This window comes from Anoplolepis gracilipes, chromosome 1 (genome assembly GCF_047496725.1).
Source record: "Anoplolepis gracilipes chromosome 1, ASM4749672v1, whole genome shotgun sequence".
Lineage (NCBI taxonomy): Eukaryota > Metazoa > Arthropoda > Insecta > Hymenoptera > Formicidae > Anoplolepis > Anoplolepis gracilipes.
In genome coordinates, this window is record NC_132970.1 from 1,722,861 (window position 1) to 1,742,175 (window position 19,315).

Here is a 19,315-nt window from a genome sequence, read left to right on the forward strand (position 1 = left end):
GGACTCTGCGATGAAAAATAGATTTATTTTTCACTTACATATCTTATATTTATTATAAACTATACAACAATTATATCACAGAAATATATTAAAGTACAATATGTTTGCGAAACAAGACTGTGTAAAATTTCGTTCTTATAACAACAGTCTCTCTTGCGAATCAAAAATAGTTCAAGAATCGCCGTAACAAATTCACAAATTTCTATACATCCTCGGTTTATTTACGCGTTATTTAAAAAAATTCCCCTATGATCGACATTCGTTGCAGGAATGGTTGAGCTTGACAGGACAAGATCTGATAATTCTGTCTCGCCGTGACATTTGTCGGATAGAGATTTCCACGTCTGATGTTCTCCAACATTATTTGAGGCTCGAATCTGGTCTTGGTAGGACTGGGCGTCACATTTTGTCTTATACCAGAATTCTGCATCGCGGTACTTGGGGAAGTCGAGTACTGTCCGTTTGATAATATTGAAGATTCAAAACTGTCGGAACTATCGCTATCGTCGGCTTTATAGATCGTCGATGAAGGGGCGAGAATCTGCGCTGTCGGAAATCGAGCGGTCTGATTCAATTCCTCCATTTTCTCTGCCACATTTTCGTCTGCAGCAGAATCCTTCGGCAATGAAGCGCTCGACGACGAAGTGTTGGACGACGAGGAACTCTCATTGAGAGCGCCTTCCTTCTTATTCACCGTGTAGTGTCTGATTTCGGACAATTTGGCTATCGTGATCGGCAGCACGTCTGGACTCTTCGTAACATCCTTCTCGAAGCGAAGGTCGTTCGGGACGATGTTATCCTCTAGAGTGTTCTGCGTTGGTAGAAATCTTTTGAGAACCGGTCTCTTGTCTGGGAAGATCTCTCGCGCTGGCCGACAGCAGTATAACGCTCCAGGATCGATCGGATGAGCTTCGGTGTTGAAGATATATCCGCCAGCATCCACGACGCATCGACCCCATTGAGTGTCGATTATCTCACCCTCCAAGCCGGTGTTGTGAATAAAATTATCGGTGTCGAAGAGAAGGTACAGGTACTTGGTGGTCTCTGCGAGGAAAAAGGACTCCATCCTGTCTGCTTTGCGATGATCCCGGACGTCATTGATGGTCGCATAGCCGCACGTGGTTTTGGCGCTGTGCTGCATACTTCTCAGCATATCCACTCCTACTTGGATCAGCCAAGGATCTCTGGTCGCTCTGTAAAGATACATAACGGATTCTATGAGCTCCGGTCGCAGGGGATAGCCTTCCCTATTGGTACCCGCCTCGGCCTGCGGTATATTATAAAATTCTGGAGTGAATCCGAATTGCTTCCACACGCGATGATAATTATGCAAGGATTTCATTGCGTCCGTGATCTCGCCGAACAGGCTCAATACACCGGGCCAGTAAGCGTCCAGGGATTGAAAAACTGGCAGCGTCACTTGACCCTTGGTCATGGAAACCCATAAATGCCAATCTTCTCGACGAATGTATTTTTCTATGGCCCTCCTGTGCTCCTGAAATATCGAAGCCAGTAAGGGATCTTGGAACAGTAATGTACCCTTGGCCAGGTACTCAAAATAAGAGTCGACTCCAGCGCCTATACCAGAATCCTGGGCAGTCCAGTGACCGGTGAGAACGTCTATATGATTACCGACTAACCCAATGTTGGATTTATAGTAATGCAACGCCTTTATAGCATTCATGGCCACTTCTTCGTACAGAGGATCTCCGGTCAATCTGGAGAGGGTACCAAACTCCAGAAGGAAGGTGCCAATACCGGCAGTACAAGTGATACTGGTCTCGCCTTCCGGCACGCCATACTTGAGATTAACCGTGCCATATGGCATCCCGGTAGGTGTATCGAATGCCGCGATCAGTCTTTTTGCCATATCCTCGGCGAGACGCAGCAACGGGCCGTTGCAGGGCCATCCTGGTTCCAGCTTGACACCAGCTCTGCGCGACAACAGGTGCGCGCTCAGCAGGCCACCGACCACCCGGATGTTCGTCTCGAACACGGACACGTTGATGTTGGCCTCGAAGTTCTCTCTCGCGCTGATTATCTCGGCGACTCGGCGAAACTCGGAGAGGTTACCCATAACCGCGAGCGTATCCAGGGCGTCGATCAACGTCAGGGAGAAGCTGCCCCAGGTGTCGAAGCCGTCGCAGCTCAGCGAACGCAGCTCATCGTACGGATAGGCGTGTGTCAGGTAGCCGGAGTAAGCGTAATCGAACATGGAGCGAACCTCCTCGCGCAGCGCGACCAGATCGCTCTTGTTGTACTCCCGAAATCCGCTGACCAGTATCAGGAAACCCAGAATCGAGCCCGTTCTAAACAGGATCATCGTTTTATTATCGTTTTCGCTCGGCCGTGTGTCACACTTTTTATCCGTTATCACCGTCGTACATCGCTGTACGTCCTCTCCGACGACGAGGAATCTCGCGGGCTGAGGCTCATGAGCCACGTAATCAAAACAACTTTATTATTCTACCTCCGCGCTGACACGCGACACCTTCGCCTTCCATACAAAATACAAATGTCGCGTCTAACCTATATCGCCATTCGTCCCGTACGTCCAGTTAAAGCACGCGCGCGCGCGACGTAAATCTAATTTTCCAACGACCATATCCGGTGTCCAGCTCGTTTCAGGGTTGCAGGGGGAACGGAGGGAGGACGCGTTAGGCGATTATCGGCCGCTGCGTTTCAAGTGATTCTCGGTCACGGCGGGGGGGGGGGGTGTCACCGGCTAATCTCGCGACGTAACCCAACGTAACCTCAAGCGACCTGAGGCCTGAGGTGCAGGTGTAGTAGAATCGAGTGACACAAAGTCGATGCGCTTTTATGAACATGGAGTTGAAAAATCTATTACGAAAATGCGCTTTAGTAAAAAAACGTATGTACCTATATCTTGGCACTTCCTAATGAAAATAGCATTTTGCACATTTATTTATTACAGATGTAAATAGACTGAATGCACTTACATCTGTGTATACATATGCACTTTCTAATGAGAGCAACATTTTGCACATTTATTATAGATGTAAATAAATTACATGTATGTTTACGTGACTATTGTGTGTACTCTATTTCAGCAACTAACAACTCTCAAAATGAAGAGAAGGAGGATAAATATTTTCAGAGCATGTATCAACAGTGGAAAGGTGTAAAGGCGAAAGACAATGACAATACATACAAAATTATACCAAAGTTCTATTTTAAATTGCCAAAAGAGGATGAAATTTTGCCACAAAAGTTGCGCGAAGAGACACGTGCCTTATTCTTGCAAAGACGCTCTCGACAATTGCTCGATAACAATGAGCTTAAAGCTTTGTGGGTCTTGTTGGACAAATATCATAGTCCACCGTTGTCAGGAGACGAGCAGTTGATTAATTATGAGGACTTTAAGACAGTGGGTAAACTGGCAGGAACAAAATGCAGTTCATATTTTACCGCAGTTGTTTTTGCTAAATTGCAACAAGGAGATCCGCATGGTAGAATTAGCATCATGGCACTGTTCAATTACGTCATGAGAAAAGTCTGGTTGCATCAAACAAGGATCGGTCTTTCTTTATACGATGTGACAGGACAAGGATATCTCAGAGAATCAGTAAGTTTTTAAAAATATATATATATATATATATATATATATATATATATGTGTGTGTGTGTGCCTTATTATATTGCCTATCTGTATTTTTATTTGTAAGACTCTTAAATTTTGAATTTATTTATTTACACAGGATTTGGAAAATTATATTTTAGAGTTGATACCAACACTACCGCAACTTGAAGGTCTTGAAAAGTCTTTTCATTCGTTTTATGTATGCACAGCTGTGAGAAAATTTTTATTTTTCCTGGATCCTCTTCGAACTGGACGAGTTCGTATTCAAGATATTTTGGCATGTAGTTTTCTGGATGACCTTTTAGAATTGAGAGATGAGGATTTACCAAAAGATTTGCAAGAGGCAAATTGGTTTTCTGCACCGTCAGCATTGAAAGTGTATGGACAATATTTAAACCTTGATAGAGACCACAATGGCATGTTGAACAAAGAAGAACTTGCTGGGTAATGAACTGAGCAATAGCATAGAGTAAGATTATCACATATAGAGGGATAAATTAAAAATACAATTACATTTATACAGATATGGTACTGGTACTTTAACTGGCGTCTTTCTTGAAAGGATATTTCAAGAATGTCTGACATACGAAGGAGAGATGGACTATAAAACGTACTTAGATTTCGTCTTGGCATTAGAGAATCGACATGAACCTCAGAGTCTTCATTATCTATTTCGAATTCTCGACATTAACAATCACGGTTATTTAGATACATTTTGTCTTAATTATTTCTTTAGAGTACGTATCATGTATTTTCTGTTGCGATTTAAATTTTCCAACAAGTTTTGATGGTTTCTAATCAAGAGAGATATCATTTTGCAGGCTATAAAAGAACAGATGACAATGCATGGCCAAGAACCTGTCAGCTTTGACGATGTTAAGGACGAGATATTTGACATGGTCAAACCAGTAGATCCATGTAAAATTACGCTGCAAGATCTATTGTCTTGGTATAAAATATTGCATACAATATATTACAATACAGAAAAATATATTGGATATATCATCAACTTGATTATAAATAAAATATTTTAATTGCAGTGGGCAAGGTGACACAATGGTTAGTATTTTAATCGAATTCCATGGCTTTTGGGCGTACGAAAATCGTGAAGCTATGGCGGCTGATACCGGAGATGAATCATCCCATGTATGACGAAAGAAAAACGCTATCCCTAAATATGATATAAATATTCCACGGGGATAACCCTAGATAACTCTAGGTATTAACGTATTGTAATTATAACTATTTGTGATACTTAATTTTATAGTCAATAAAATTTTTATGATTTATAAATTTAAGAGATTTAGAAAAGCGCCCAAGAGATAATTCCGTTACATTACACGTTACCATTGCGTGCTAAAATATTTGAATTTTTAAACTAATTATTATTACACATCGTGAAAGTACATTGGTCCTCCGCCGACCAATCGAGTAGCTCGATTTCAAACCGTTGGTTCAAAGGGTGGGGTCGCATCGGTATCATATCAGTAATGTACTATTAAATGTGGATGAAGTACATCAAAAACAAGCTCTTGATAAATTAAAACATATATATATATATTTTATCATCAATTGTACGCATGTTTATAAAAAACTGCGCAGGTTTTTATCTTGAATTTCTTTTCAATCTATTTTGCAGTAAAGTAAAACAAGCGAGTCTCAAGTATTTTTGCTTAAGGGTAGGGACAATTTGTAGTTACATCACTGCGCTACAGCTTCACTTTCACTCTCCGTTTCTTCAGCGTCTCTACGCAGTTCAGTCTCTTGGTGCGCGTCTGTTCGTCGTAAAGTTGGATCGTCGAGTTAAAAAAGAGGCAGGCTTTTCGTCGTTTTCTTCTGACGAGAATTCTCTTCGCGATATTAAGTTTTTCACCATTTTATACATTTTCTTTTTAACCTGCCTGTTACATCGAAGCGTAAGTATTATGTACATTTATGTCGTATTTTCCAAAGTACGAGTAACGCTGAAAAAGTGTGACCAAGTGTAATTTTGTAACGTTAAAGGCGCGAAAGGCAGAGTTATATTCGCGAAGGAAAAAAAAGTCGTCGTTTCGCGAAGTGAAAGGTCACTCGATACATTTTTTTTATGTTTTATATCTATTTAATATTTAATATATCAGTCGAGAAAAGAATCTAGAAAAATTCTACTGCTCATTCTCCATCTGCTTTCCCCTCTCTCTCTCTCTTTCTTTCTTTCTTTCTCTTTTGTCTCTTTCTTTTCTCTGTCACAGCATGGCGCCTGTGTTTAAATCCAACGGTCGTAAATAAAGATAGTATCCTTATGTGCAGATAGGCCTCACCTCAGATGGTTAATGCTGGTTAATGTTTTTCAAACTGGTGTCCTTTATAATACAGCACAAGATAGAAAATAAGAATATTCGGGAAGGAATATTTAGGTGAAAATAAGCGTCGTTTCTAGAACAAATGGAGCCTTTCATTCAGGTAATTCTTTTTTTTCCTCTTTAATCAAATAAACTCGATGAAGTACATATTGATATACATCGCGATGTAGTTACGATACATCGATTGTATTAATGAATGTATTTATATTCAATCTCTAAATTGTATTTTTTATATTATTTATTCAATTTTTCATGGATTTTTATTAACATTTCTTTTAAGAAAGAAGATATATTAGATTATTGTGTAGCAATATATTGAAATGATTATTATTTTATTATATTTATTTGTAGTATCTATAAATATCATTTTTATATTAATGATATAATAACATTATTATATCATTAAATATTAAAAGAATAATTAACATGCACAAGAGTATTTTTTTTAAATTTTTGTTACATATTCTAATTGATATATATGTATATATTAATAAACAGCGTATGCTGGAGCGTGCTCAAGCACGGAGAGAGAAGTTGGATGAACAATTAGTTAATGTAGGACAGGAGGTTAAAAAGAGGAGTCCTTTGAAAGGAAATGTTCAACTGGAACAAATAACAGGTAATTATAAATATTTTTTTTAGATTTCTCATGTGTAATTTATTTAAACAGTAATTAAAAATATTTATTGTACAATAAATCACCAAGTTATTAGCTTGCTATATTGAAATAATTGCTATATATATATTTACATATATATTTATGTTTATTCAGTGACAGCAGCAACAGCAGTGACAAATAAAAGTTCATCCAAATTACCAAAAATAATTGCCGAAGTACCTATAAAATCTGTTGATACTTGCCTTCTCTCTGAAAACGATACACCTAAGAATAATGAACAAAATAATAAAGAAAATGCTGAACATGGAAATTATGTGCGTTCCAAGCTGCAGAGACTTGGAAAACTATATTCTGGTAAATAGTAGTTATATAAAAATAAATAATTTGAACATTAAATAGTAAAAAGTTTATATGTATCTTGTGTGAATGAGTAGTAAAGATTAAATCTTGCTGAATCTCTTTCCATGTACTTACGCCCACATAATCCACATAACACTCTTACACAAACTGCTTCAAACCTGTTTGCTGATAGTAATACATGAAGACGCATGAAGTTAGTTCCTCAATTAGAAAAAATTAAATTTATATACATGATTTGATTGCACATTGTTTGCACAAAAATGCACATTTTTTTATTTTCGTTATCACACCTTTAATAAAAATGTTATTTAAAAAACTTTTGGGGGGCCAACTTTCGATAGTCCCTCAATTTTTACAAAAATAATTTTTAATTAATCTAATTGATAGATTTTGCATGCAGGTTGAATTTTCATTTGCACATTTGTAGAACTTTTTTACTAAAGGTGTGCAAACGAAAATAAAAAAATGTACATTTTTGTGCAAACAATGTGCAATCGAAACATGTATATAAATTTAATTTTTTCTAATATTGAGAGCTAACTTTACGCATCTAATACATGAGCATGTCTAAAATACAGTCTAAAATATACATACGCATGATTACATTTTCTTTTTTTTACAGTTTACAGTTTGGTTTATAGAGGACAATTATAATTTTTATTTTATTATATATGTATATATATATATATATATATAAATAATTGTTTTAAATATGTAATTTGTCTTTTTCAGAAGATAATAATCTTGGATCCCCTATACATAGGACTGAAGAGAAATTCAATGCAGAAGAAAATGATACTGAGCATAAACCGATTAAAAAAGGTGCTAGACTTGACAGATTGGCAGCTTTAGCTTCAGCAATAAACAATTGGGAGGATGATTTATCACATCCAGCAATAAATAATTCAAAGGTATTTTATAATATTTCTTTTGAAAGAAAAATTTATTTCTATGTAGTCAGCCATTTAGAAAAAAAAGGAAGGAAGGAGACTAAAGAATTAGAAAATGCGGAAGCAAAAGAAGGGAAATAAGATGGAATAACACACTGAACACAAATGACAAATAATTAAATCTATTTATTTACACAATTGTAATGCATACAATTAATCAATTTTATAGGCTAAATCAGTAAATAACAAAGCAGAAAGAATACAAGCCAAGTTTAACGAACAAGTTAAAAGCGTAGAACCACAACCAAGCACGAGTGGAACGGGTGCACAGATTGCCGTCAGCAATGAGACGAAAAGCAGAGATACAAGTCCAGTTAAACAATTAAAATGGGATAAAACTGTATTAGAAAACTTGGTAAAAAATAATTTATTTTTATTTTATTCTTAAAAAATGAGGGCGACTAAAGCTTTGCCAATTTCTTTATGCAATGGTTTATACTGTCTACATAAATTTCTTTATGCAATAGCTTATGCTATCTATAGATTTCTTTATGCAATAGCTTATACTATCTATAAATTTCTTTATGCAATAGCTTATGATATCTATAAATTTCTTTTTACATTAACTTATGCTATCTATAAATTTCTTTATGTAATAGCTTATGATATCTATAAATTTCTTTATGCAATAGCTTATGATATCTATAAATTTCTTTACACATTAGCTTATGCTATCTATAAATTTCTTTATGCGATAGCTTATGATATCTATAAATTTCTTTATACAATAGCTTATACTATCTATATAAATTTCTTTATGCAATAGTTTACGCTATCTATATAAATTTCTTTATGCATTAGCTTATGCCATTTATTTAAATTTCTTAATATAAAATAAATATAATCTATATATGCTATCTATATAAATTTCTTTATGTAATAGCTTATGCTATCTACATTTTTTATATTACACTTTTTTCCGCTTTTATATTTCTGGCAAAAAAAGGAATTTGCAGTTATAGATGATTATATTTGGATAGCTAGCTAAACATATTTGCAGGAGGCTCAAGGCTTTAGTCGTACGAAAAGCAATTCTCGCCTTGTGTATGACTATAAGCATTGTTCTCAGGAATCAACAAATGCGATGACAAGTCATTTATCACCTAAGAAACTCACGAGTGGTCAGATGGAAAAGAAACGAATCTCTGCGAAATTTGATGGTTCACCGAGAAGCAAGAAAACGGAAAATGAAACTGGTAATTCGGTTTCTAATACTTCCGAAAATATTGTGAAAGGCGCAAATACTACTAGCAGTTCTCGATTACCATCAAGAACTGGATTTAAAGGTTCGCCAAAAACTTTGGTTCAACCATCAGGTTCCGTGTTAAGCAAAGCATCAATGTTTGAAGCTAAAAACATGGATACAAAAGCGAAAGATCCTGCTCAAATGTCGGTTGCCGAACGAATGGCGTTTTTTGAGCGAAACAAAGGAGAGGCACCATTAATACCAAAAGCACCACTTACGATGTCGATACCGCCTAAAAAATTACAGGAGAATAATAAGCTTACTACACAATCAGGATCTAATGCAAGTAATTCGGTTCATGACGTGAATAATCGAAGCGACGCTTCGAACAAAAGCTCGGTTCTTGAACAACGTGCAGTATTTGAACAAGGTAGCAATAAAAACAATGTAGAAGAAATGGAAAATCATATTTTACAAGCTACTCACATCGAAAGACAGCGTGAGTTAAATATGCTACGTTCGCGTTTTAATAACAATAAGGAAATTGCTCGTGCCGCTGCTGGATCCTTACGAACGAGCGAAAGTAGTGAAGGAGGTGGCAAATCATCCTCGCCGAAAAATTCGCCCATTTGTCCGGTGAAACCGACACCTGCTCCGGTAAAATTAAATTTTATAACTTATAGGATAAAAAAAATAGCACGAATATGTCATTTTACAAATTATATATTTTATTTATCTAATGTAGGATCATATTCCACCTCCACCACCGCCGCTACCACAGCTTGAGATCGTGTCATATCATACTAAATCTCCAATAAAAAGACAAGGTATTTAAACAAATTATTTCTTTTCTCATTGTTTTTCGTATTTTCTCTCTTTATAAGTAAATTGTAATACTCATTTTATTTCCTTTTTAACATATTTTACAGTTGGAAGTCCGTCTAAAGTTCAACATTTAAATACAGCGTTTCGTAACTGCGATATTAAACGTATTCGTGTATGTAATCCGAAACCCGGATCCCTATACCCTAATTTATCTGATATTGAAGCTACAGAAAGCGAAGGTGATTCAGAATATACTGGTGATAGTACCGAGCCTGTGACAGCTACTTGTGATGAAAAAACTGAAACTGGAAGCGAAACGCTTACCGAAAGCGATTATTACGCTCAGGTAAAATAAAAAAATTAAAACGATGGAATGTATGTTTTAAGATATATTTATACAATCTTGGATCTTTCGCAGAATGATGAACTTTATCAAGAAACTGAAACCAGTGACCAAGAAGAAAGTACACAGAATTCATCTTTCGGGCGTACGAGTTTAGGACGTACTATATTGAATGCATTCAACGAACGCTCAATGTTTAATAAAAGGGTATAGGCATGCGAATTATTCAATATTATACTCTAAATTATATATTTCTATATTATTAAATCACATTTTTTTTTAACAATACAGAGATGTTTAGAACCAGATCCAGATAGTAGCACTTTATCAGATATTTCAGCACTGGATGAAATGGATCAATATTTGGACGAGTGTCTCGACATGGAAGATAATACCGTGAAAGAGGAAGGTCCAACGCCACCAAAAGTAAATAAAGGTGGCAAGAGTATGCTGACGATAAGTCATAGTTTCAAGTATGGTCAATTATTGCATATACTAGATTTTATTAAAATAAAAGTTTTTGTCTTCTTTAAAAGACGATTTTTATTTTCGCAGATATCGTTCACCTTTGAAAAATTTAGAAGACAGCTCAGAAGATGAAAGTGCTAAAGGTGTTGTAGGTGCTAAAGCATTAGTACGCACTGTTAGTGCGTATAGACGAGAACAGTCTCAGGTAAGTATAATAATTGTTAATGCGATTATATTGATATTTAATGACAACATCTAAGGCGATTTTATAAATTTAGTTGAAGGCTCATTTAGCAGCAAAGCCAGAAATGGGAGCACATCCGGCTTCTAGCGCAGAAGAATACAAAAACGAATCTGTGTTGGTGGAAAATAAAGTGAAAAAACTATTGGATGAAGTGGTTACACAAAATAAGAAAATAGAAGAAGCTAGCAAAGCATTAAATTTATGCAAAGCTAGTGTAGAATTCAATGGCTCTAGTGAACATGTAGGAGGTGAATGGGCTCTTCTTGTTGCCAGTAAGTTTTGATTTTTACAACATGTAAAGTTTTGCGTATATTAGACATTAAGTTGAAGAGTTTTCTGTATAAAAATGTGTAAAACTATTAAATAAATATTATAAACATATATAATATATTTTTTTTTCACATTTAGCTCGTAAACGACAAGCTGCTTTGAATGAAGTGCAGAGACTAAAGCGGGAAGGCACACTAAGACCTGTCAAGGCAGGCTCATCAGATATAGGGAGTGGAGCCTTATCTATCTCAGCAATTACATTATCGTTGAAACATGACTATATTCGACATATGGGTGCTGGTAAGTATAAAATAATGTACAGTTTTATTATTTTTGTGTAAAAAAAAAAACTACATTTAAAATAATCGTACAAATTGTTGCAGATAAATATCTTCACTGTGTCTGCTTGATGTATCATTTGGGCGAAGTGGTTGCCACTCAAGCAGCTACTGCTGAACCGGGCGATTCATGCATTCGTTTTACTTCGATGCTGAAGTTCGACAACTTACATAGTGACTTTGAAATTGACGTGGAAGTATATTGCTTACAGACGCAACCAAAATTTTTGCCACATGAAAAGAAGTATCATATACACCATCAAAATATAAAAGTAAGATCTTTATATATTTCTTTAAATTATAATAAAATATGTGGCAATGGTTAGATTTAATGCTGAATATCTATTACAGACGACGAATAAGACACCAAAGAAAAAAAATCAATTTGTAATGCCGGATGTACAGAGTCCAGCTGGACCGCACGTAATCAGATCGCCTGCGTTTGAATTATCTGGGACTGCGACTATTACGATCAATGATATAAATTCCGAACAATTCACTTTGTGCGGGGTATGTGTACTGTGAATTTTTTAACATGACATTTTTTAATGTGACAAAAATTTATAACTAATTTAACTTCACATGTATACAATTACTGACTACGAATATACAATTCTTTTATTTAGATCTCGTCGCATTCTCCTCTGGAAGGACTTCTACGAATGCGTGTATCGCGCAAGCTTTCAGTATCAGTAGAGCATCGTGGATTCTTAACACTCTTTGAGGATATTTCGAACTTGGGTGCCTGGCGTCGAAGATGGTGCTGGCTTAAAGACGCTAGACTTTACTTTTGGGTACATCCTGAGGACGAACACAAGAAAAGTCCGATGGGCTACATAGACTTAGAAGGTAATTCTATTTGAACTTGTCAATTTTTCTATGTATGTATTATTTTTGGCTTAATTTCTGGATTTATATCTATGATATGTATCTATAGGTGTATTTACGAAAAATGTACAATTCATAAATCGAGAGAAATGCGCTCGTCCGTTTACGTTTGTACTTGAGACATCCAGACCAGCGCAACCTGAAGATGCTGATAGTCTCGTTATGAAGACAGATGGAATTGAAACGACAATAGAGTAAGTATCGTTGTTTCTCGATTTATCATTAACAAAAAACACCTATATAGTAATCTTAATAATATTTATGTATTATTTACAGGCACTTTTTATTAGCTGACACGAGAGAAGAAGGATTACAATGGATGTCGAAATTGAATAAAACTCTAAGTTTAATTAGAGCTTGGGGACTATTTAGAAATTCAAGTTAAATTTTTTAATCTTAAGTAACGTATTTAGGTACGTTTAAGTCGATTTTTGTGATAAGAAACAAGCAATGATATATAAATGACTGTGTTTAGCAGAGAAAGCTTCCTTGCAAATATTGTAAAATATAATGAATCTGATTAGTATATGCTTTTAGATTTAGTCAAGAATAAGAGCATATGCCAATCGTAATTTTTATAATAGTTACAAATTAGCTTTTTTCAAATTAACTGCTGAGCACAGTTACTTGTTAGAATAAAATAGGTTAAAATATGCTTTAAAACACTTATTAAAATAAAATAGATTAAAATATATTTGAAACACTTAATAAAAAGAATTGGACTCATCAAGTTTAAACATATGGTATTTGCATTTGTAGATATATATATATATATAAAGTACAAATGTAAATACAAATTAGGCAAGCGTTTTATATAAAAAGATATGGAATGTGGTATGATTCTAGGTCACAAACTTCAATTTTCATTCGCGATATGTTTTATATATTTCCTACGAATAATAATGAATTATTTTATTATAATTGTTTAATTAATTAATCGATTGATTTGGTTAATTAATTGATTTATTAACTGATTTTTTAAATAATTTGATTAATTTGATGCTAATTCTAATCTTGTACCATAGACATAAAAACAAAAACATTTTAATTAAACATATACTTCATAGGCATTTGATAATCATATTGATAATCAAAATTTATAAAGATAATATATATGCAATAGAATTATGAAATTTACCCGCTAAATTTTTTTTATTGATATACTTAATATATATACAAATGTATGTATTAAATATTCAGTGTACGTATATATATATATATACATACATATATATATACATACATATATACATACATACATACATACATACATACATACATACATACATACATACATACATACATACATACATACATACATACATACACACACACACACACACACACACACACACACACACACACACACACTCACATATATATTATCTTCATTGTTTTGAATTGTATCTTTGCTTTATGCGTTGTCTACAACGGCAGCAAGCAGTACGAAATGGGATTGGTTCATTTCGTTACTCCCGACTCGAATCCCATTTCGTACTGCTTACTGCTTACTCTGAACTCTGTACTGCTTGCTGCCATTGTAGACGACGCATTATAATTAACGAAGATTAAAGATTAACAGCATTTAGTTTAAAATCAAGAAGGAAGTTTGTATTATTATAATTGTATTTCTATTTTATAATATTATGTACACATTCAGAGATTGTAAATAGATTAATTATAGGAAATTAGTCTTTATTAATGTATGTACCTAGTAATATTTATATGTGTAAAATTACAATTTTACACATCAATATTTAATTAATTATATATACAATTAAATTCATAATTATTGCCATAATTAAGGTTAAGACCATAATTAAAGATCTTTTTTACAGTATAAGAATTATCAAATATACTCAGCTTTTTTATACTCAATTAAATATATTTCCGTTCTGTCTCTATGTAGAGATGTTTATCTTTAAGTATATGTATGGGTTTTAAAAATATTTAGTAATATTTTTATAATTACAATATTTAAGAAGCAATAGAAATATAGAAAGATATTTAATACTGTTGATTATATAAAAAGTAGGACATTTGTAAACAATCATAAATATTTCAGTATATAGATTTATTTGCACGAATCGTGTTTTTTTTAAATTCATACAATAGATGTGTGTATAAAAAATATTACGTTTGTAAGGAAAAAAACGTAAATACCGCGATGGCTCAAATGAGTGCTGTACCTTCGCAGAAAGAATATAATCTCAAACGACAGGACCTCTCGTTCAAAATGTTCGCTGGCAGTTTAAAGAAAAATTGATAAAATATATACTGTGCTGTGGGTGTGACACACCCTTGAGATACGCGAATGCATACAGACAGATACAGCTCGTTCCTGCTTTCGCAATATATGAATGCTTTTTATGCGAATGCATTGAGAAGAAAGAGCATGAGATAATTTTGCGTTAATTATATTTATTCGCAGATGCGTTAGTTCTGTTCGGTGACTTATTTATAAAGAAGCATTGTATTAGCAAATTCTACTCTATATAATTATACGATTGTTATAGACATTTGAAACAATATTGTATATCGTGTGTATTTTACAATGCAAGATATCGCGATCAATTTCGCGGAATTCGCGAGAACGAGTCGGCCGAAAAAGTTGGATCACACTGAGGATCAATCATTTTCTTGACGCTTTCTTTGCATCTGTTTGTACATCGATGAGTCGCGTGTCTCGTATAATAAAAAAATTCTAACGTATGTATATAATTACACGAACGTATCGACGACCAGAGAATCCTAAATGAAGTGTAACTTCAGCCCCCGAGCCTGCTTACTTTGCAACAAGATTGATAGTAGGATGAAATCCGGTCTCGTCCGCAGTGTAATCGACTCTATCATCAGAAAGGATGCCCGAGGTTAACATATATGTAATGTGAAACAACACACACAATCATTGGAAAAGTATTCAGACAAAATCATTCTTAGACTTATATATTCTAATGACTTATATATTTTAATGATTCTTTTAATAGTTTTTAAACTAGGCTAATGAACGTCTCGTATAAAAAAAGATGACACTTTTATATGTATAATGACTTGTTTATATCGTTACAATGACTTCTCATACCTGTACGTGTGTCCGTCCGGCGCGATAAAGCTGAAGCTACCAACAACGCTGAGCGCCTCGTTGTCGGTACCTTCATTCTTCAGTTCAGCCGTTTCTTCTCTCTTCTGGCCGTCACTCTGCTCATAACTGAAGTGATATCCACCTACCCCTATATTATTCACCTCTTCCTGCTTCACGATCGTGACATCGTTTGGATTTTGTTGCGGCGCCGCGAGAACGGCAGCTATTAGCGCCAAGATGACGAGGACCTGCGTGACAAACAAGGAGCAAGATTATTTTGCTGAAGGAAAGAAGATAAGAACAAGAAGAAAATAATAATTTCTTCCTATCATTAATTTATATTAAGAAAAGGATGTATTTTTTAATTTTCTTTTTAATACATATCGATACATTTAGACATTTATCGCAAAGTGGATGAAACATAATTTTCAAACATATTTTTCTTGAATGTATGTGTCAATAACATGTGAATTATGAGAAGGCGGAATCCTCATGTCGAAAATTTGGTCGTTTCTCAAAACTTGACCTTCAGCGTCAATATTATTGCCTTACGAAAATTAAATCAAAATATCGTAATTCATAGGAAACAAAGTGACGGACTAACTTCTTTGGAGATGTATACAGGATGTCTCAGAGCTTAATCTAGATAATTTTTGCCAATTTAAAAAAGCGACAATTTGTTAACTAAATTATAAAATAGCTTGAGTTTTTGAATTACAAGTGACATGGTACATATGTATAAAATAAAGATGCGCGAGTTGAACTTTTCTGAGATGAAATTAAACATTCTATTAATTGTTTAAATTCAAATTTATAGGCTTTACAATTTGAAATTTCAATTCAAGATTCGATTGTTTAAAACTTATATAATTTTGATTATCGCTTATATGAGGCTTTTCTCAAAATTTTTCTCAAAATCTTTTGAGAAAAAAATATACGAGATTGCGTACGATTATTGGGTACCCTGTAGACATCCTGTAGACGTTCTCTCGTGACTGCATGTGTCACGCGCAGAGAAGTGTGCGTAATCACACGCGCGCACAAATGTCACAAAAATCCTCTTCACTTTCACTGTTGCGCAAAAATTGGGAGGCTGCGTCTCTCGGGGACCCGGTCCCGAAACCGGCGTGACCCTCCGATTCGATCCGCTCGTCCCCTCGTAGCCTCCCGGCTAAAAAAAAATTCCGATCGCGCCGCCGACAAATCGATCTCTTCCAAGATTCACCCACCGTCTTCATCGCGCTTCAGGTTCTTTCGTGCTTCCTTCGAACAAATCCCAAAACGACCTGCCGGTCCTTCGTCCTTTTAAACGACGACCGATATGTGAATTACCAGAGAATCCTAGTGCGCATTCGTCTTTATATAGGCGGAAAATCGCAATGTACCGATGCACGTACCCCCCACCTGTGCAATGCAACAGCTTTGACAGAGATTCGCGGATGGGGTCTCTCCCGCAGTCGCATCCCGGTCAGGTTGCATCCACGATACGACCAATGATGCGGTTACTATCAGACGTTGCAGGCCACCTTGCATTTTGTATGGTGCCGCAATGATTTATACTATATTGCTAAATTGAATGGCTTTAAAAAGAGAGAAAGGAAAAAAGGCTAAAAATTCGTCCTCTTCATGTACTTATTCAATACAGAAAATATTATCAGAATGTTATTATAATATTATATTACAATACTTGATAGTAAAGTTTCCTCACTTATGTAGTTAACATTATTGTGAACAAGTTCAAAATTTTATAGTTAAATAATAAATGTTATTTTTATATTTGTTTAATATTATATAAAATTTTAGAATAACATTTTTAAAATACTTATAACATTTTAATAACACTTTTATATATGTTTGAATATATATACATTATATTATCAAATCATATTTTTTTCCATTTAATATGTTTATCTTGCTTATATTGGACATGTGTATATATGTAGATTGTAGAAGGTTTTGATAATAATTAATGATATAGTTTGTAGAGAAAAATAACGGCTAACAAGTTTCCCTCGATTAATATTGTTATTCGCACGTAATTGTTACCAAGAATTCCTCGTATGATGACATCTCGTACGTAGATGAATAAAAATCAAATATAAGTGCAATTTAAAATTACACAGATTATATAAGCCGTTAGTTTTCCACACACGCAAATAAAAATGTCATTCGTTAAATGTGCTTATACGCGAGGTCGACAAAGACGTAATTCAAGATGTTTCTACCTCGCGTCTTCTAGGATCACTGATATTCAGCCATCTACCTTAGCGAAGAATTATTATGCTAAAATAAGAATTAGCATTGATTTACGTTATGTTTGCGTGCCTTTACGCGACGCGTAAATATGTGTATAATGTATATAATTGTTTATAAATTAGATATCATAACGTTAACAGCACCGTGAATATGTTTTTCGTATTTATAATGTATTAGTGAGTTCAGATATTACGCAACAGCTATTACGAAACGAACGCGTTCGTTTGTTTGTATGCATTAATTCACCTGTTGTTCATTCAGGTGCAAATCATTCTTGATATGATGCCTCGAAACATTTTCCACAGAAGGAATCACTGTCAAGGGCAACTCATCCGTCTCATCAACAAAGACGATTGTTCCCGTTCTCTCGTATATTACAATGCGGTGGTGCCGCTGTATCTAATCTTTATCCGTCTCTTACATCTCAATACGACATATTTTATAAATCCAATTATCTCTTTATTTCATTGCATTTATTTGTTTATTTGTTAATTTTAAAGAGTTGCGATATGTCAAATGTCAAAGCTTTGAGATGTACAATGGAGTATTTGCTTTATTAAATTAAATGTAGAAGAGATACTCTCTTCTCTCAATTTTCACATCTTTTAATCTCGTGAATTTTTATGTTGTTTTATGATTTTTGAGATGCAACCGTAGATTTTTTTTTCAGCTTTTGTTTCTTTCTTTCAGATTTAACACAACTCGAACAAGGCCACGGTCGTGCAAGGTGCAGGATACGTTCTCTTAGTTGACCCGACCGAAAATGTGAAAGCCAAAAACTCTCGTGATCCTGGCGGATTCCGGCAACGAATGGCAGCGGTTTCATTGGATTCATTGGCCAGAGGCGACAGTCGTATTATACAGTACGATCGAAACGTCCTTGGTCATTGTGACATTTGGTTTTCTCGAAGTTGTACGCGCGTCGGAGGAAAGTTGATGACGTAACTATCGGTGACCTTGCCATTTCAGAAGATGCGACGGCAAAGCGCTTGAAGAGAAGGAGACCTCCAGCTTCTTCTCGGTCTCCTTTCTGTCAATGGCATCTTTTGGTCTTCTCTTTCTTTCCCTCTCTTTCTTTTTTTCTTCCAAAATATTTGTCCTCGTATATATAAATCTAGCGGATATTCTTGGATATCGCGCAATCGTCAGATATCTGGATATTGACTAATATCGCCATTCATGCTTAAAAGTATCTTCGACATATTTTATGGAAGAACAAACTTGCATAAATAAATCTTGCAACATCAAGGCAGCATTGCTTTTTTATTACAGCGGGAGAACATCAGAGAATAATAATTACGAGAAAATATCGTATATAAAATAATCAATTATATACATATGTGTATATGTATTATATAATTTTCTTGGCCTCTCCCTAAATTCTTTTTCTTAAATATGAACAATATTATTTCGATGTAATGTGAATTATTTGCAGTTTTGATGCAAATATGTTCGTCTTTGTCGTTTTAATGTTGAAACAGTTTCCATCTTTTCATTTTTATGTTTTTTTCTACGTGAGAAAGTCAGTGCACGTCACGATTCG

The 19,315-nt window shown here is 34.8% G+C and overlaps 4 protein-coding genes across 5 annotated transcripts; 2 read left to right on the forward strand and 2 right to left on the reverse strand.

Annotated features, from left to right (window-relative positions):
• Positions 1 to 6: 6 nt before the first annotated feature.
• On the reverse strand, positions 7 to 2,657 carry Edem1 (ER degradation-enhancing alpha-mannosidase-like protein 2). Its single transcript, XM_072898175.1, has one exon. The coding sequence runs from the start codon at positions 2,321 to 2,323 to the stop codon at positions 233 to 235; it is 2,091 nt and encodes a 696-aa protein (XP_072754276.1). The 5' UTR covers positions 2,324 to 2,657; the 3' UTR covers positions 7 to 232.
• A 35-nt stretch (positions 2,658 to 2,692) lies between these two features.
• On the forward strand, positions 2,693 to 4,869 carry LOC140668864 (serine/threonine-protein phosphatase 2A regulatory subunit B'' subunit gamma-like). Its single transcript, XM_072898191.1, has 6 exons — positions 2,693 to 2,872; positions 3,072 to 3,586; positions 3,720 to 4,045; positions 4,125 to 4,338; positions 4,423 to 4,550; positions 4,642 to 4,869. Exons 1-6 carry the CDS (start codon positions 2,821 to 2,823, stop codon positions 4,751 to 4,753), a joined length of 1,347 nt encoding a protein of 448 aa, XP_072754292.1. The 5' UTR covers positions 2,693 to 2,820; the 3' UTR covers positions 4,754 to 4,869.
• A 460-nt stretch (positions 4,870 to 5,329) lies between these two features.
• On the forward strand, positions 5,330 to 14,122 carry LOC140668831 (anillin-like). 2 transcript variants are annotated; one of them, XM_072898157.1, is made up of 19 exons: positions 5,330 to 5,517; positions 5,891 to 6,043; positions 6,442 to 6,562; positions 6,716 to 6,916; positions 7,655 to 7,833; positions 8,042 to 8,227; positions 8,942 to 9,715; positions 9,804 to 9,885; positions 9,988 to 10,229; positions 10,302 to 10,433; positions 10,518 to 10,699; positions 10,782 to 10,899; positions 10,973 to 11,210; positions 11,347 to 11,508; positions 11,592 to 11,818; positions 11,898 to 12,056; positions 12,173 to 12,395; positions 12,484 to 12,628; positions 12,711 to 14,122. In XM_072898157.1, exons 2-19 carry the CDS (start codon positions 6,026 to 6,028, stop codon positions 12,817 to 12,819), a joined length of 3,498 nt encoding a protein of 1,165 aa, XP_072754258.1. In that variant the 5' UTR covers positions 5,330 to 5,517; positions 5,891 to 6,025; the 3' UTR covers positions 12,820 to 14,122. The 2 variants fall into 2 exon arrangements, with proteins under 2 accessions (XP_072754258.1, XP_072754266.1); XM_072898165.1 differs by having other exon boundaries at positions 5,895 to 6,043.
• Positions 14,123 to 14,493: 371 nt separating this feature from the next.
• LOC140668882 (cuticular protein 28) lies at positions 14,494 to 16,863 on the reverse strand. The gene is made up of 3 exons (XM_072898202.1): positions 16,746 to 16,863; positions 15,517 to 15,764; positions 14,494 to 15,280 (listed from the first exon to the last, which is right to left on the reverse strand). The coding sequence occupies exons 1-3, from the start codon at positions 16,752 to 16,754 to the stop codon at positions 15,220 to 15,222; spliced, it is 318 nt and encodes a 105-aa protein (XP_072754303.1). The 5' UTR covers positions 16,755 to 16,863; the 3' UTR covers positions 14,494 to 15,219.
• Positions 16,864 to 19,315: the final 2,452 nt, after the last annotated feature.

Excerpts from the sequence above, each read along its gene's own strand:
- Edem1 (XM_072898175.1), bottom strand. The coding sequence starts at position 2,323 with ATGATCCTGTTTAGAACGGGCTCGATTCTGGGTTTCCTGATACTGGTC.
- LOC140668864 (XM_072898191.1), top strand. The coding sequence starts at position 2,821 with ATGAACATGGAGTTGAAAAATCTATTACGAAAATGCGCTTTAGTAAAA. Across the intron at positions 4,046-4,124 it reads AACAAAGAAGAACTTGCTGG|ATATGGTACTGGTACTTTAA; the intron begins GTAATGAACTGA and ends ACATTTATACAG. Across the intron at positions 4,339-4,422 it reads GTCTTAATTATTTCTTTAGA|GCTATAAAAGAACAGATGAC; the intron begins GTACGTATCATG and ends ATCATTTTGCAG.
- LOC140668831 (XM_072898157.1), top strand. Across the intron at positions 8,228-8,941 it reads AAACTGTATTAGAAAACTTG|GAATCAACAAATGCGATGAC; the intron begins GTAAAAAATAAT and ends CATTGTTCTCAG. Across the intron at positions 12,629-12,710 it reads GGAATTGAAACGACAATAGA|GCACTTTTTATTAGCTGACA; the intron begins GTAAGTATCGTT and ends TATTATTTACAG.
- LOC140668882 (XM_072898202.1), bottom strand. Across the intron at positions 15,281-15,516 it reads CCGGACGGACACACGTACAG|AGTCGATTACACTGCGGACG; the intron begins GTATGAGAAGTC and ends TTCTGATGATAG.